At 48.7% G+C, this 16,894-nt stretch overlaps 1 protein-coding gene and 1 non-coding gene across 8 annotated transcripts in view; one reads left to right on the forward strand and one right to left on the reverse strand.

Moving 5' to 3' along the window:
* Positions 1-16,894, forward strand: part of LOC140425604 (copine-4) — a 620,467-nt gene that overhangs the window by 295,295 nt on the left and 308,278 nt on the right. For all 7 annotated transcript variants that reach the window (XM_072510092.1, XM_072510095.1, XM_072510097.1 and 4 more), the window contains one exon: positions 8,965-9,036. In XM_072510092.1, the coding sequence (XP_072366193.1) occupies positions 8,965-9,036 (72 nt within the window). The remainder of the gene's footprint in view (positions 1-8,964; positions 9,037-16,894) is intronic.
* On the reverse strand, positions 10,153-10,225 carry trnaf-gaa (transfer RNA phenylalanine (anticodon GAA)). Its single transcript has one exon. It is a non-coding gene; the product is annotated as a tRNA-Phe (tRNA).

Raw genomic sequence — 16,894 nt, forward strand, 5'->3', positions numbered from 1 at the left:
ATAAAACAATGGGGGACAGTAGGTTTACCCAATTTTCCTGGTAATTCAAAAAAGGTGCCAGGCTTGAACATATTCCTTTTGTTTGCAGAGAATGGTTCCCTGCAGTATACAAACCTGATGAGTACACGATGAAAAGCTTCAGCAACATGTTTCTTTTCAGCAAGCTTTAAGTTCTGTCAATTCCAGAACACTGTTCCTGGCCAACTCAGTTGCATTTTTTGCTGGCAGATGATAAAGGACGAAATGGAATGCACGACTCCTTCGCTCACAAGTATATCTGCTGGTCTAATGGCCGTGATCGTGAGTTCAAATCCCATCCTAGCAAGTTCCACCGTCGCACTGAGTAAATTCCGGGATGGCCAGAGCTGCTGAGTGGCGACAGAAACCCAGCCATTCCAATCATGTCCGCGAGCCCCTTCAGCCGCACATTGAATGGGACTGAGTCAGGGTGGGAGAGTGGGGTTATGGGGCTGAATGAATATCATGGAGAGCGTTATTGCTTTGTTCCCTTTGTGAATCAGCGAGTATTTATAGAATGTTCCCTTGGGAGATGTAAACGCAATGCGGCCCACGACAGAGTGGATTATCCATGGTCTGTGGAACGACGGACTCAATATCATTTCTCATCCTCTCTTTTTTTCTTTTCAATGTCCCTGTTCTTATTCATTGAGCAATAAGCTTGTTACTTGATGCATAGGCAGGCTGGATGCCCGAACCTATTAACTAATTCAACCCCTCAAGACAAAGCTGGTTGTTAGCTTCGTTAGTTGAATTAGGAATATTCGGGTGCATTCGTTTCCCGCTTATCATTATGGACAATAAACTGCTGCAAATGGAATATTTTATGCACGATCAAACAATTCCACCACATCGCAACAAAGAATCCTTTGCTCTTTAATAATGCTTATCTTCAAGCTGAGGATTTGCGGGACATTAGGTGGCCCCCCTACCTCAGGGCCAGAAGGCAACGGCAAAGCACTACAGTACTTTGCCAAGCGTAATCACGGGGCAACCCATGCCCGAGAGGGCGGTACCCATAGCAGGAGGAGGCACACCAAATTCAGAGGGCTAACAGCATCAGTGTGCATTATTTCCACTCCCGACATCATATTAAAGGGGAGGAAGTTTTGTTTTTGGCTATACCTGAAGTCACTGTGTGCAGTTCATAGGTCATAGATCGTAGACCATAGAATTTACAGGGCAGAAAGAGGCCATTCGGCCCATCGGGTTTGCACCAGCCCTTGGAAAGAGCACCCCACTTAAGCCCGCACCTCCACCCTCTCACCGTAACCCAGTAACCCCACCCAACGTTTTTGGACAATACGGGCAATTTAGCAATGGAAAATTCACCTAACCCGCACATCTTTGGACTGTGGGAGGAAACCGGAGCACCCGGAGGAAACCCACGCACACACGGGGAGAACGTGCAGACTCCGCACAGACAGTGACCCAGCGGGGAATCGAACCTGGGACCCTGGAGCTGTGAAGCAACTGTGCTAGCCGCTGTGCTACCATGCCGCCCGTGTCCTGGGCACTGCACCTTAGGAAGGGTCGGAATTCAGGGTAGATTCAGCAGGGTATTACCAGAGTTCCAAGGATTCAGTAACGAGCAGAGATTCCATAACCTAGGCTTGTATTACCTGGAATAGAGAAGGTTAAGAGGTGATTTAGTGGAGGTTTTAAGGGTAGGGGAGGAAAACATTTTTTCAACTTGGGGAGGGGAGATTGGTCCAGGGCAAAGAGAATGAACCTTAAAATCATTCAGGACAAAAGTTTGGAAACACATCTTCGTGCAAAGGATCCATTTTCCAGTGGGTTTCTACTGCTTGGGCTGGGAGGCTGATGGTCACTGTTTGGTCACCTTCTTGACATAGGGGCAGGAGCAGTAGGTCACCCAGCCCTCGCGTCTGCTCTGCTATTCAATAAGATCACAGCTGATCTGATGGTGGCATCAAGTCCACTTTCCACCTGCTCCCGATAGTCTTTGACTCCATTGTTAGTTAAGAGTCCACCTACCTCTGCCTTAAAAATATTCAGTGACCCTGCTTCCACCGCAGTCTGGGAATTCTAAAGTTCCGACTGGAACACCTTCCCCACCCCATAAACCAACGACAGCCCCGTCTCATAGAATCATAGAATTTACAGTGCAGACGGAGTCCATTCAGCCCATCGAGTCTACACCGGCCCTTACAAAGAGCACCCTACTGTAGCCCACGTCTCTACCCCATCCCCGTAACCCAGTAACCCCCACTTAACATTTTCCAGACATTAAGGGCAATTTATCATGGCCAACCCACCTAACCCGCACATCTTTGGACTGTGGGAGGAATCCGGAGCACCCGGAGGAAACCCACGCACACACGGGGAGGATGTGCAGACTCCGCACAGACAGTGACCCAGCCAGGAATCGAACCTGGGACCCGGGAGCTGTGAAGCAATTGTGCTATCCACTATGCTACCGTGCTGCACCTCCCGATTAGCTGCAATTATCACCGATTGCAACCTAGTAACAGAGTTGAGTGGTGAGGTCCCACGTTCAACCCTCCACAGCAAATCTGGACAACATTCGACTGCTTGAGGCTGGCCCAGGGAAGATGTGGCCACTTTCTCCACAAGTGGAATGTGAATATCAGTTCAAATTGCGACTGTGGCCACCCACGTCAGACCATCGCCCATAACACTTGTCATAATATACACCAGTATATTATGGTGCAGACACAGACACACTGATGGACATGCAGTGGGACCAATCAGCATACACAACACCGCAGCCAATCACCAGTGAGAGCACACGCACTATAAAGACAGGGGACGGGAGAGTTCCCGCTCATTCGCGTAGCAGCTAGCTAGGAGCACAGAGCTCACAGCCTGCAACACAGACATTCACCATGTGCTGAGTGCATCACATGGTTAGGACTAGGCAAGGGTCAACAGTTAAAGCTGGTATTGCATTTACCCACAGTTCAAGTATGTTAATATAGTTAACCTTACAATAAAATAGAGTTGCACCACTTCCAGTGTTGGTGACCTGTTTGTGATCCAGAACACCCAACACACCAACACTGAACTCGCCCTGAGAGATCCATGCAAGGGGGCATGGCAACCCCGCTCACACTGAGCAGGCCGAAACCCCTGGCTGGATGGTTAACCCCCTTCCTCCCACAAACAAATTAAAATGCAAATGGAGGTAGAATTGTGGAACTCCCTCCCAAAAAGCTCAATTAATGCAGTTAAATCAGAGGTCGGTAAACAAACCTAACAAAGGATATGAAGCTGAAGAGGGGTGGGTAGAATTAATAAGATACAAATTAGCCATGATCGCATTGAATGGTGGGCAGAACTGGCTCAAGAGGCTGAATGGACTAATTTAGTTTGGTCTCACGCACCTCTAGAGATTTGCTCATTCAACCCGTTGACTCCTGCCATCAGTTTGTGCCAAAGAAGCGGGCGGCTTTATGGGACCACACTCCTGGGTGGAGTAACTCCCTAGTCGGCAGGTCTATTAACTACTTTAAATGCAAACCCTAAAATCCAAGAGGTGAAAAGACAACATTCTAAGTGAGAAACCTCACTACTTAGTTTACAACCCACACCAATGTTTATCACTCTAACCGTCTGCTGCACCAGATTAAGGCTCCATTCTGACGTACAAATTTGAGCTTTTCTGGTCCGCTCAGCGAACACGGTACTACTCGTAAACTCAAGCTGCAAGTTCATGCACTCCCAATCAAAACATTGTGACTTGGAGGGCGGGATTCTCCGTTCCGGAGTCAAAGTGGTCCTGCCAGCAGAGAATCGAGTCTGGTCTCCGCTGTCACTAGGATCAGTGCCCAAATGCCAGTCACAGTCCGTGGCCGGGCACATTTATGCATCCTCCTGGTACGACTTTTTCAACTCTTGAAGTGGCCTCCTCAGTCGCAACTGCTGTGCCTGACTGCTGAAGATTCAATGCAGGAACACTTTCTCTATCTTAACATCTACCTTTCATTAGCCTGTGATTGACAGCTTAATTGTTCAGACTCAGCTACTTAGTACATTTCTTCAAGTATCTTTCCCTTCACGCTTGAATGTATCTCAAGTGCCCTGCTTTGATGCGAACCACAGTGCTTATAAACACTCTTGCCGTGATTGACGTATCCTGACCACATGAAGGCAGCTAAGTGTGTTCAGCTGTTAGAAAAGAGAACGTGAATCCCGCCTGGTGGATTTCCCGCTGTGGGGGTCGGAGCAACACGCGCGGGCCGGAGAGGAGAACTGGGTTTCCCGCTCGTTAATTGCATGCTGGTGCATACTGGTTGCTATTTTGCATTCGGCCACTGGGGAGGGGCAGCAGCGCGCTCCGGCTAGTGGCGGGGAACAGAGAACGGGAGCGGGTCTGGCGCCTGACGCCCATCCCGTTTTTCTGCCGACGTTCCATTCTCCACCCAATCGGGATTCCCAATCCCAGCGGGGGTGAATGGAGAATCCCGGACAGAATCAATTGTACATCAGGGCCTGAATTCCCCGGTCCCCCAGCCGCGTGTTTGCTGGCAGCCAGATTCTCTCTTCCCTCCGCTCGTCAACAGGATTTCTCATGGAAGCCTCCCTATGCCGCCAAGAAACCCGGGAGGTTAGAGCACTGGGCTAAATCGCTGGCTTTTAAAGCAGACCAAGGCAGGCCAGCAGCACGGTTCAACTCCCGTACCAGCCTCCCCGAACAGGCGCCGGAATGTGGCGACTAGGGGCTTTTCACAGTAACTTCATTGAAGCCTACTTGTGACAATAAGCGATTTTCATTTCATTTCATTTTCAATTGCGGCCCATTTTCGTTTCTTAATGTTCCTTTCTAACTAATTCCCTCTCTCTCCCTCTCTCTCTCTCTTTCTCGCTCTCTTCTCTCTCTCTCTCTCTCTCTCTCTCTCAACCCAAACTTTCTTTCCCTCTCTTCATCGCTCACCACATCGAATTTGACATTTATTCACCCTGTTTCCTCGTTAGCATCCCTCTGTATTCTAAAACTTTACTGGTTCCGGTGACCTCACCAGGCCTCATTCCCAACAATTTCTGCGAAATCGGTGAAGGGGTTTGGCAAATTCTCAAGTGGGTGTGTGATCTTGCGCTGTGCGCTAACGAGGAGGCCTTTACCCAGGGGGGGGGGGGGGGGGGGTGGGGGGCGAGACAAATCCAATGGGGACAATAACACCCTATAAATCTGCCAGCAATTGCGACTCCGAAATGGGGCTAGCGTTTTCGAATTCGATAAATCGAGCAAGCCTGGAGCTTAACAAAAGTTATTTTATACGTTTGATGTCCAAGAATTATTTGAATCTGCTCTCTCCGGCTCCCCACCTGATAACAGAAATGAGCTTTGAACTGAATAGAAATCCGAATTTGTCTATTAAGTACAGTCCCTGAATTAGTCTACACTTCACGTCCTATCTGATCTGTCTCACAGTTTCAACAAAACATAGTGATGCATTCATTCTGGCAATTCATATTTGATGTCCCTGCTGCTGCGTTATGTATGTTTAATTTATCCAAATGCAAATGACACAGGAGTCATCACCCAATGTTCAATATGCTTTAGCCTGTGTATTCAATTTGCCTGCTCAATCTCCCTCTATTATAGGGAATATATACCTGTGTTCAATTATCCCAGGCCAAATCTTTGTGATGGTTTGCAAGGTTGGCTCAAGCTTTCTCCCAATCCTGCTTCCTCTTGCTCCGTTACCTCTTTCCCTTACTCCTTCAGTCTCTAATTTCGGCCTCACACTCCATCTCTTTTTCAACCTCTGTCTCTCCTTCATCTGTCTCTCTCCCTGACTTTCTCTGTGTCGCGCACACATTTGCTATCAGCCTCGTTCCCTCCCTCTCCGTGTATCCCTCTTTCTGTCTCTCACGTTCCTCCTTTGACGCTCCCAATTTCTCTGTCTCATGCATTTAATTTTTTTCTCCATCTGACTCTCGGCCTGTCTATCCCTGCATCTCGCTCTCCCTTGTCTCCATCTTCACTCGCATGTTCTCCTTGTCCCTCTTTCTCTCTGTGTCTCTCTCTTTCTCTCTAATCCACATTCCTCCCAAACCATCCCCAACCCCTTCATCAACATCGTGGACTGGATTCTCCGCACCCTCGCGACGAACTCGCGGCCGGCTCAGGGGCGGAGATTCGATGTTCCCGTAAGAAATCGGGGACCGGCGCTGGGTCACCGATTCTGCAGGCCCCGAAAAGCGGGATACTCGGGGAGTACGCCGCGTCGCCTGGGGCCATTGCCAGAGGCCCCCACTCCATCATCCTCCGCCCCCGACTGGCCGAAATCCCGACGGTGTGGAACTAATGTGCTCCAGCCGGTCGGGATACTCGCCTGGCGGCTGCGGACTCAGTCCGCGGCTGCCCTGGTTGGAGGCCGGCGGATCGGAGGCTGTGGGGGGGTCGCTATAGGCGGCTGGGGAATGTTCAAGCGGGGTTTGAGGGACGGCGCGCGGCCGATAGGGGGGGTCTCTTTCTTGGGTCTGGCTCTGCGGTTCGAGTCCGCCATTGATGACGGCGTGGCCGCCGTACGCACGCGCGGCCTTTGACCCGGAAGTGCGGGGGCCCGTACCTGCAGCAAAAGCTGCGGATTTACTCCGGGTCCCTGCTGGCCCTCTGCAGGGCTAGGAATATGCCCTTTCACGCCATTTTTTCTGGTGTGAAACTCCACCATTTTGACGCCGACGAAGGGGACATAGCCCTAATAATGGAGAATCCAGCCCTGTGACTTTTGAGCTTCCTCAGTAACCTACTGGAAACCGATGTTGCCCTCTGGTGGCTGGCGTACCTTACTGCAGCAATTCACTTCCTCTGGAATGTGTTCTCTGTGTGTGTGTGTGTGGGGCGGGGGGGGGGGGGGGGGGGGGCGGCGGGCAGGGGGCGGGGATACGAATCTGTTCTTTAGCTTTTTATGCGACCATCGAATATCACCGAGCACTTTACAAATTACTTCTTAAGTGTCGTCGCTGTCATAAAGTAGGAAACACAGGAGCCAATTGGTGCTCAGTCAGCTCCCACAAACAGCAATGTGATAGTGACCAGGTAATCTATTTTTAGCGATGTTAACTGAGGGATAAGTATTGGCTGGGACACTGGGGATAACACCCTGCTTGTCTTTGAAGTAGTGCTACGCGATTGTCTACATGTACCCATGCAGACAGATGGGGCGGTAGGCTTGTCAACCGTGAGTCACGTGACTAGGCCCACGCTGATTGGCCGGGACATCCTTTCTTCTGACGTGCCACCTTCCTGTACCATTTGGAAAGCAGAAAGACCCGTTACCCAACTGGGTGACGCTTGACTGTCGAACAGCTTGGTTTTACTCCCCAATTTCAACATTGTTATCCCGAGGAATATTCAGAGAAAATGACAAGATATTTATATGTTTTAATGCCCTGATGATTTTTCTCCAGGGTTGCAGACAGCAATTCCCGGAGACTCCATGCCAATCCTGGATCGCTGGCAACCCTCGGGGTGGCAATTAAACATTTCACCCCAAGGATGTGCACCTGCCACATTGCAGCACTCCCTCGGGATGACACTGGAGTGTCAGCCTCAGTTTTTATGCTCATGCCCTGGGGCAGGACTTGAACCTGGAACCATGCGACTCGGCAGCAAGAGTGATGCCATGACGAATGCTGAGCCACATGAATGAAAATGTCTCTCGTTCACACCACCCGGCTCATTAACTCCTCCCTCACTTTCCTGATGGTGTCATCGAAAGCTCACAGTGTCATTTGTGTCTCAGTCGGTAGCACTTTGGTGAATCCTGCGTTGGAGACCATGAATTAGTCTTTTATAATAATCTTTATTATTGTCACAAGTAGGCTTACATTAACACTGCAATGAAGTTACTGTGAAAGGCCCCTAGTCGCCAGACTCCGGCGCCTGTTCGGGTACACAGAGGGAGAATTCAGAATGTCCAAATTACCTAACAGCACATCTTTCGGGGCTTGTGGGAGGAAACCGGAGCACCCGGAGGAAACCCACGTATACACGGGGAGAACGTGCAGACTCCGCACAGACAGTGACCCAAGCCGGGAATCGAACCCGGGACCCTGGCGCTGTGAGGCAACAGTGCCAACCACTGTGCTACCGTGCCGCCCTTGAGTATATCAACAGAAAGTTTTTTTTATCCACAGCTCATAACTATGTACTTATATATGGTAGAGGGTACAGATCTGGAGCTGATTCCCTCCTAGATCTTTACACATATTCCATCCATCTCTAGACTGACCCTGGTTTTGAGTCATGCGTTTTCTTACATCACTGTGCGGACGGTACTGTACCCAGTCGCAGATTAACCCTGTACGTACCAGACCCCGACTCCTACAGCACTCTTACCTCTCAACCAGAAGGTCACCGTGTTCAAGCTCAGTCCCAAAGAGTTGAGCACAAAATCGAGGCTGAGGTTCCGGTGTGACACAGAGGGAGGGACAGACATCCAGCTCTCAGGAAAAATGTGAAATCAAGGCCCTGCCTCTCAGCCGGATGTAGGAGATCCCATGGCACAGGGACTTTGAGATTGGAGCAACGGAAATCTCACCCGTGACCAATAGGGGCCAATGCTATCCCTCAACCAGCGTCACAAAAACAATCTAGGGCATGATCACATTATGGGAGTTTACTGCGTGCAAATTGGCTGCTGCATTTCCTATGTTACAACACTTCCAAGTTGGTTGCAAAATACTTTCAAACATCCTGAGGTTGTGCAAGGCCCTATATAAACGAAAGCCTTCACATTTATTCAGTGTTGAAATCTATTCAAAAATCTACAGATGGGGAAAATAAGCAGATGTGGTTCCAGTTCTTCAGAAACATTTATAAATGCCATTATTACAAGGATAATTTTTCACGTAAAGCACAGCTGTTTTTTGGCTGTGGCAGCTGTTTTGTAGAACACAAAAGACGCTGATCCTTTATGGTCTGAACTGATTTCCTGTTTCTTTTTGTTACAGATTATTTCCCAGAGAAAGCTTTCTAAATCATTGTTGAAACATGGAAACACGGCAGGAAAGTCATCGATAACAGTAGGTGACTCCAGTGTTTAATATTACCGTTAGCGGGACCCGCGGTGACATGTCCCCCCTCTTGGCCAGTGAGCAATGGCAGCCTTTGGAAAATCGCAAGTGTTTGAAAATAACCAACCTGTCCCAAGTCAACCTCAAAAGTTTCCCCGTTCATCCCCCCCCCCCCCCCCCCGCTTTTACTTGAAGCACTAACAAAATCATTCCCTTGCAAGATGATCCTGCTCCAAGTTTTAAGATACGCATAATCAATTAAACTCAAATTATATTAAATGGCATCAATATCTTTTCAAAAGGAAAAGATTCGTCATTTTAGCGAACGAGAGCTTTGAATAAAGTAATAATGCTGTTGATTCAAATGATACAATCATTGTGATCAGATAACAGTAAGTGTGATAATGTGAGAATGATTGCAATTAATTGCAACTTTGTCAGAAGTCGCGGGTTGAATCTAATCATCGGGTCCTGGGAGCTCCAACATCAAACTGTCTGTTGTATTTAGGGATGGCGTTACTTAAAATAAGGATCAGGAGTGGACTCAGCTGTCGTAAAGTGTAAAAAGAAAACTAACTTATCTATTAAGAATCAACTTGTAAAATCTCAGCTGTACAAGTCTAGGATACACTGCCTGAGAACGTGTAGAAGCAGATTCAATCATAGAATTTGCAGTGCAGAAGGAGGCCATTCAGCCCATCGAGTCTGCACCGGCCCTTGGAAAGAGCACCCTATTAAAGCCCACGCCTCCTCCCTATCCCCGTAACCCAGTAACCCCACCTAACTTTTTGGTCACTAAGGACAATTTAGCATGGCCAATCCATCTAACCTGCACATCTTTGGACTGTGGGAGGAAACCGGAGCACCCGGAGGAAACCCACGCAGACACAGGGTGAAAGCGCAAACTCCACACAGTCACCCGAGGATGGAATTGAACCCGGGACCCTGGAGCTGTGAGGCAGCGGTGCTAACCACCGTGGCTCCCCAAGAGTTGTCTTGCATGGGCCGGGAATCGAACCCAGGCCTCCCGCGTGGCAAGTGAGAATTCTGCCACTGAACCACCAATGCAAACCACAAAGGCAGGGCAACTTGACAGAGAGCGAGGAAAGTCAGCGCACAACCTGACGCTGAAACCCGGGATTGAACCAGGGATCTTTAGATCTTCAGTCCAACGCTCTCCCAACTGAGCTATTTCGGCTGATGTCCTTTCAGTCAAAGGGATCAGAATAAGTACCAGAAAGGGCCGCACGGTGGCACAAGTGGTGAGCACGGTTGCCTCACGGCGCCGAGGTCCCAGGTTCGATCCCGGCTCTGGGTCACTGTCCGTGTGGGGTTTGCACATTCTCCCCGTGTTTGCGTGGGTTTCGCCTCCACAATCCAGCCCCTTAATTGGAAAAAATGAATTAGACACTCTAAATTTATTTTAAAAAAGAATAAGTACCAGGAGGAGAAGTTATTATAATCGATGGTTGCATTGGGAAACAAATATCATGGCAGCAGGTGTCAAATTGTGAGGATGATACAAACAAAAGAATCATGATGCTAAACATTGTCATAGACAACCATTGAAATAAAAATGTGGTTTAAAATATTGAAGGATTGCACAATTATGAACATTTCTCAGTATACAAATAATTACAATATGTTGCAGGCTGCAGGTCTTAATTTACAAAACAAAAATGACATTTATTCTACACTTGGTCAGGCTGGGTTCATTAAATTCTCAATCATTTGCATACGGTTTACGAGTTTTATAAATGAGTGGATTGGGCTGTCTCCTAGTCGATTCATTCTTTATCTGATTTACAGTATGTTGTCTTTTCTCTTTGATTTTCTTTGACCATTTACTTCTGCGTGGTTGTGGTAAGAGATAGTGGGCAAGGGGAGGTGATATTCCAGAGTTCAGACAGAATATTTTCCACCTTTTAGGAAGGGAACACATATTTGGTTATTTGATGGTTATTTGCGTTTTCCACTGTTTCCCAGTGCTTTAGAGTTTGTTCACGGTAAGTCCAGCATTCCAAACCAGCACGGCACATTCGCCAGTGGCTCTTACGTAACTGGTGAACGCAGTGAATCGGTCAGCCTGAGACACGTTGTGATGCTGGGGAAGATGTGGCGTGCGGAGCCTTCCACTTGCTCGGCAGGTCTCCGCATCCAGGTGGCAGCTGCAAGCAGCCAGCACAGGCCGACTGGGCTGAATGGCCACCCGCTGTGCAGCATCATTGTTTGAGTCAAATGGCCCAATTTTACATGACGTTAGAAAGCTTTCTGAGGGAAGGCTTTTCTCAATACGCCTTACAATGGTTTCCTGATTTAAGGGTCAATGTCCTGATTCCAACATCAGAAATCTCAATCACTAAATGGGTCGTAGGAGAAAAGCTGCGATTTTCCGAGTGAGTTTGCTGGCCCAGACCTGACACGACTGATTTGGCCATTTAACAGGCGGAATGGAGTTCTAGTTACACCTCTTGTTGAAATATTAATTTAAGCGCAAGCAAACCTGCTCATTGCTGCGGGAGTTCCTCAGGGGAGTGTCCTAGGCTCAACCATCCTCTGCTGCTTCATCAACGACCCCCCTTCCATCATAAAGTCAGAAGTGGAGGTTTCCGCTGATGACTGCGCAGTGTTCAGCACCATTCACAGCTCCACAAATAATCAAGCAGTCGATGTCCATATCCAGCAAGACCTGGGTAACATTCTGGTTTGAGTTGTTAAGTGGCAAGTAATATTGGTGTCAATGACCATCTCCAACAAGAGATCATCTAACCATCTTCACCATCACCATCACAACATCCAAGAGTTACCATTGACCATGAACTGAACTGAACTAGCTATATAAATACTGGGGCAGGTCAGAGGTTAGGAATTCTGCAGTGAGTAAGGCTTGGCTCCTCAAAGCTTGTCCACAATCTACAAGGCAAAGGTCAGGAGTGTGATGGAATACCCTCCACTTGTCTGAATGACTCTCAAACTCTCAAAGACTCTAGACTATCCAGGACAAAGCAGTCCCCTTGATTGACATCCTATCTATCACCTTCAACATTAAAGCAACAAAGGAAAGAGAAATAAACAAGAATGCAAAAGTGACTTTCGGTCTGTCACATTGCTCCCTCTATGACCTGGTGCCAGAATGACTGTCAGCAATATTACCTCATGCTTAACGCATGCAGCTCAAATTCCTCGTCCTGCTCTTAAGCAGAGGAGTTAACGTTGTGATTGAAATAGATTAGGGAGGAATTTGATATAAATATTTAGACAACAATATTGTTAACTCTAACTTCCAGGTTTATGTAATTATCAGATAGAGGTCAGCAATTCTCTTGACTTCATTGACTCCCGTGCTGGCCAGCAACCCAAACCCACCCCAACCACCCCCGCAAACCTCAACCCCCCCCCCCCCCCGCCCCACCCCACCCCTCCCAACCCCCCCGCCCCACCCCCCCCACCCCACCCCACCCCTCCCCCACCCCCCCCGCCCCCCCCCCACCCCTCCCAACCCCCCCCCACCCCCGCAAACCTCAACCCCACCCCTCCCAACCCCCCCCACCCCCGCAAACCTCAACCCCACCCCTCCCAAACCCGCCCCAACCCGCCCCGCAAACCTCAACCCCCCCCCTCCCAACCCCACCCCCCCCTCCCAACCCCACCCCCCCAGCCCCCCCCCAACCCCCCCGCCCCACCCCCGACCAACCCATCACACCATTGTTTTGTGTGGTTTGACCAGTCACTTTCACAAGAGATAGGCAGTTGAATTATTCAAGGCCAAATCTCATGAGTTAAGCTGAGCCTGAACTAAATTTTGGGGTTGTTGAAAGTGTCCCAATCCTGATTCTTGGGGCCTCGTTTACAATGAGTTGGCAAGCACTCACCCATATCACCCACCTGCCACCTCACCCACCTGCTACCTCACCCAACTGCTACCTCACCCACCTGCCACCACACCCACCTCCACCTGCCACTTCACCCAACTGCCACCTCACCCACCTGCCACCTCACCCACTTGCCACCTCACCCACCTGCCACCTCACCCACCTGCTACTTCACCCACCTGCTACCTCACCCACCTGCCACCACACCCACCTCCACCTGCCACTTCACCCAACTGCCACCTCACCCACCTGCTACTTCACCCACCTGCCACCTCACCCACCTGCCACCTCACCCACCTGCTACCTCACCCACCTGCCACCTCACCCACCTGCCACCTCACCCACCTGCCACCTCACCCACCTGCTACTTCATCCACCTGCCACCTCACCCACCTGCCACCTCACCCACCTGACACCTCACCCACCTGCCACCACACCCACCTCTATCCGACCTAGCCCATCCATTCACTTATTCACCCATCCAACATCCATTCACTAATGTGCAAAGACTAGACCTTTAAATTTACTATACGGTAACTAGTGCTGTATAACGGACTGTATATATAGTCCTGTTTTCCCCTGATTCTTCTCCGCTTCGAGTTAGTTCCCTGAGGGATTCCTCGCAGCACCTTTCTGCGGAAATTGGGCTCGTAAAGGTCCCGGTAGAAATATGCAGCAGATCCAATTCAGCAATAATTTTCAATCACAGCCGCAATCCAATGATCACTGTCGCTACACCAAAGATACGAGTCAATGTGATCATGACCAGATCACCCAGCTTTTTTGTTGTGATGTTGATTGAGGGATAAAAATTGACCAGCACACTGTGGCTAGTCTTCAAAATAGCACCATGGGATCACATATCCACCTGAGAGGGAGGATAGGGCCTCAGTGTAACAACTTATCTGAAAGGCAGCACCTCCAATAGTGCATAGTAACTAATTATTAATAACTATGGCAAAAAGAAAGCTAGCGCCAGTAATGGGACTATCATTGAAGCTGTCGTTCAATGTTGTAAAAATCCAGCTAGTTCACTCAGGTCCTTTCCAAGAGCTGGGAGGTGGAATTAAGCGCTTCCTCAATCGGTATGGCACATGATGGACCAAATGACCTCCTTTGGTCTCATCGATTTTCTGAGATTCTAGAATTGTACAGTGGTTAGCAGCGCCAGGGTCCCAAGTTCGATTCCCGGCTTGGGTCACTGTCTGTGCGGAGTCTGCACGTTCTCCCCGTGTTTGCGTGGGTTTCCTCCGGGCGTTCTGGTTCCCTCCTACATGTCCCTAAAGACGTGCTGTTAGGTAACTTGGACATTCTGAATTCTCCCTCCGTGTATCCGAACAGGCGCCGGAGTGTGGCGACTAGGAGATTAACACAGTAACTTCATTGCAGTGTTAATGTAAGCCTACCTGTGACACTAACAAAGATTATTATTATTATTCAGTCTGTGGGGGGGGCGGGAGGAGCTTATCACTTGGTGCAACAGTATCGCTGAATTTTCAGAAGAAGCTTAATAAGACACCAGGTGCAAAATGGTTACTGGGTAGTACAGACCTTGAATCTTGTTGAAAAAAGGGACACGCTGTTGAAGCTTTTCATCTCACACTCATCAGGACAAATACAAGAATTACATCGATCGCTGCCGAGGGTATTTCCCCGATGGTATATCCTCAGCTGATCAGAGTTGACTTCCCAACTAATTGAGATGAGCTTCACATTCCAGATTTGTTAATTACATTTATATTTTGCCAGTTGCCAGGGTGGATTACAAACCTGTTCACCCAGAAGATTAGCTTTGGCTTGGAGATTACTAGTCCAGTGACGTCCTTTTCTCCTGCAGTATAAATTGTTGTTTGAAATGTGGAATTCTTGCGTTCACCCTGATGGGTGCAAGGTGAAAAAGCTCCAGCAAAATCCCATTCACTTTTCAGCAATAAAAACTAATTGACTTAAAAGGAATTTAGTCCCATGGATTGAACAATGAGGATGGAAGAAAGTGCCAGGAGAAATGGATATCTTTCAGGTTGGCAGAATCAATGAGAGCCCCGCCTACCTATGACAAGCATCCCTTCTCAGTGACAGAGCACGCTGGGGATACGAGGAAGCAGCCGGCCGCCGTTATAATCGTCCAGCTGTCCCATTCCCGCCGGGAGGAAATCGGGACCCGCGAGTACCTGGACTTACTGCAAACCTTTTCCTCACCGTGACCCTGTCTCAATGGGTGAGAGTTGCTGTGAGAGTGGGGTGGAGTGGTGGGGGAGAGGGGAGAGTGAGGCAGAGTTAGCCACTGCACTGCTGTGGGTCTGGAGTCACATGTATGCCAGACCAGATCTGAATGGTGGGCTGTCCTCCTCTCCTCGAAGGCAGCAGCAAACCAAGTGGGCTATTGCTTTGCATATTCTTTTCCTCATCCAGAGTTGGAAACGAACCACTTTGACTCTCCTTTTCCGGGATCTTCTTTGATTATAATCCTAATCCAGTAGCTTCACCAAGATGCCACCATCTCCCTGCAAAGGACATAAAGATGTTAGGATTATTCCCTGACCTCAAATCATCCCGAAAGTTGGGATGATGGGATTTTCATCTGAAATGTTGCGGATCTTTATGGGGATGGTGACCCAGTGACAATGAAGGATGGTACGTGGTTTGGAAGTTGTGGTTTTTTTCCCCCCAGTGGTGGAAGTGACAGGGCAAGAAGGTGCTTTGAAAAAACCGTTGTGAGTTACTGCAGTAACTCCATTTAGATGCTGCAGTCACAGAGCCTTGGTGTTGAAGAGCAACAGTCATTAAAGCCCGGTGGCAGAGTTAGTCAAGACAAAAGCTCTCCCCTGGGTGGCGTCAGTCTTGTGTGGGGCTATGGCTGCCTCCATCCCTGTACCAATCCTGGAATTCCACAGGAGGGCTTGCTCTGCTGGGGAAAATATAGCGGATTGCCATGGACAGAGGTTAGGACAGTGGATGTCCAGAGAGATTTGGGGGTTCAGGTGCATAGGTCCTTAAAATGCCAGGAACAAGTGTAGAAAATAATCAAAATGGTTAATAGAAGCTAGCTTTTATATCTAGAAGACAGGAACATAAAGACACAGGGATTATGCTGCAGCTATACAAAACCCTGGTTAGACCCCATTTGCAGTCACTGTGAGTAGTTCTGGGCACCACATCTTGGGAAGGATATTTTAGCCTTGGAGGGACTGCAACATGGGTTTACAAAAATGATACCTGGATTATAGGGGTTACGTTACAAAGAGCGATTACTCAAATTAGACCTAATTTGCCAATATTTAGAAGGTTAAGCAGTGACCTGATCGAAGTATTTCAGATATTAACAGGGAGAGACAGGATAAATAAAGATAAACTATTTCCACTGGTTGGAGATTCTAAAACTAGGGAGCATAGTCTAAAAATTAGGGCTAAACCGTTCAGGAGAGATGTTAGCAAGAACTTCTTCACTCAAAGGGTGGTAGAGGTTTGAAACTCTCTCTCCACAAACAGCAGTTGAAGCTAGTTCAGTTGTCAGTTTTAAATCGGAGATAGATTTTTGTTCAGCAAAGATGTTAAGCGATATTGGCCAACGGCAGGTACAGGAAGTTAGGTCACAGATCAGCCATGATCTCGTTGAATGGTGGGACAGGCTCGAGGGGCTGAATGGCCTACTCCTCTTCCTATGTTGCTATAAGTGTGAAGTCAATGTGAGAGGACAGAAGACTGCACACGTCAGTCTTGTCACTGGGACCAGTCAGGCAGCCAGAGGACTGGTGATGTGGAGGAGCTGTTGTGTTGTTACATAGATACATAGAACATACAGTACACAAAGAGGCCATTCAGCCCATTGAGTCTGCTTAAGCCCTCACATCCACCCTATCCCCATAACCCAATAATCCCTCCTACCCTTTTTGAACACAAAGGGCAATTTATCATGGCCAATCCACCTAACCTGCACATCTTTGGACTGTGGGAGGAAACCGGAGCACCCGGAGGAAACCCACGCAGGCACGGGG

Source organism: Scyliorhinus torazame, chromosome 6 (genome assembly GCF_047496885.1).
Source record: "Scyliorhinus torazame isolate Kashiwa2021f chromosome 6, sScyTor2.1, whole genome shotgun sequence".
NCBI lineage: Eukaryota > Metazoa > Chordata > Chondrichthyes > Carcharhiniformes > Scyliorhinidae > Scyliorhinus > Scyliorhinus torazame.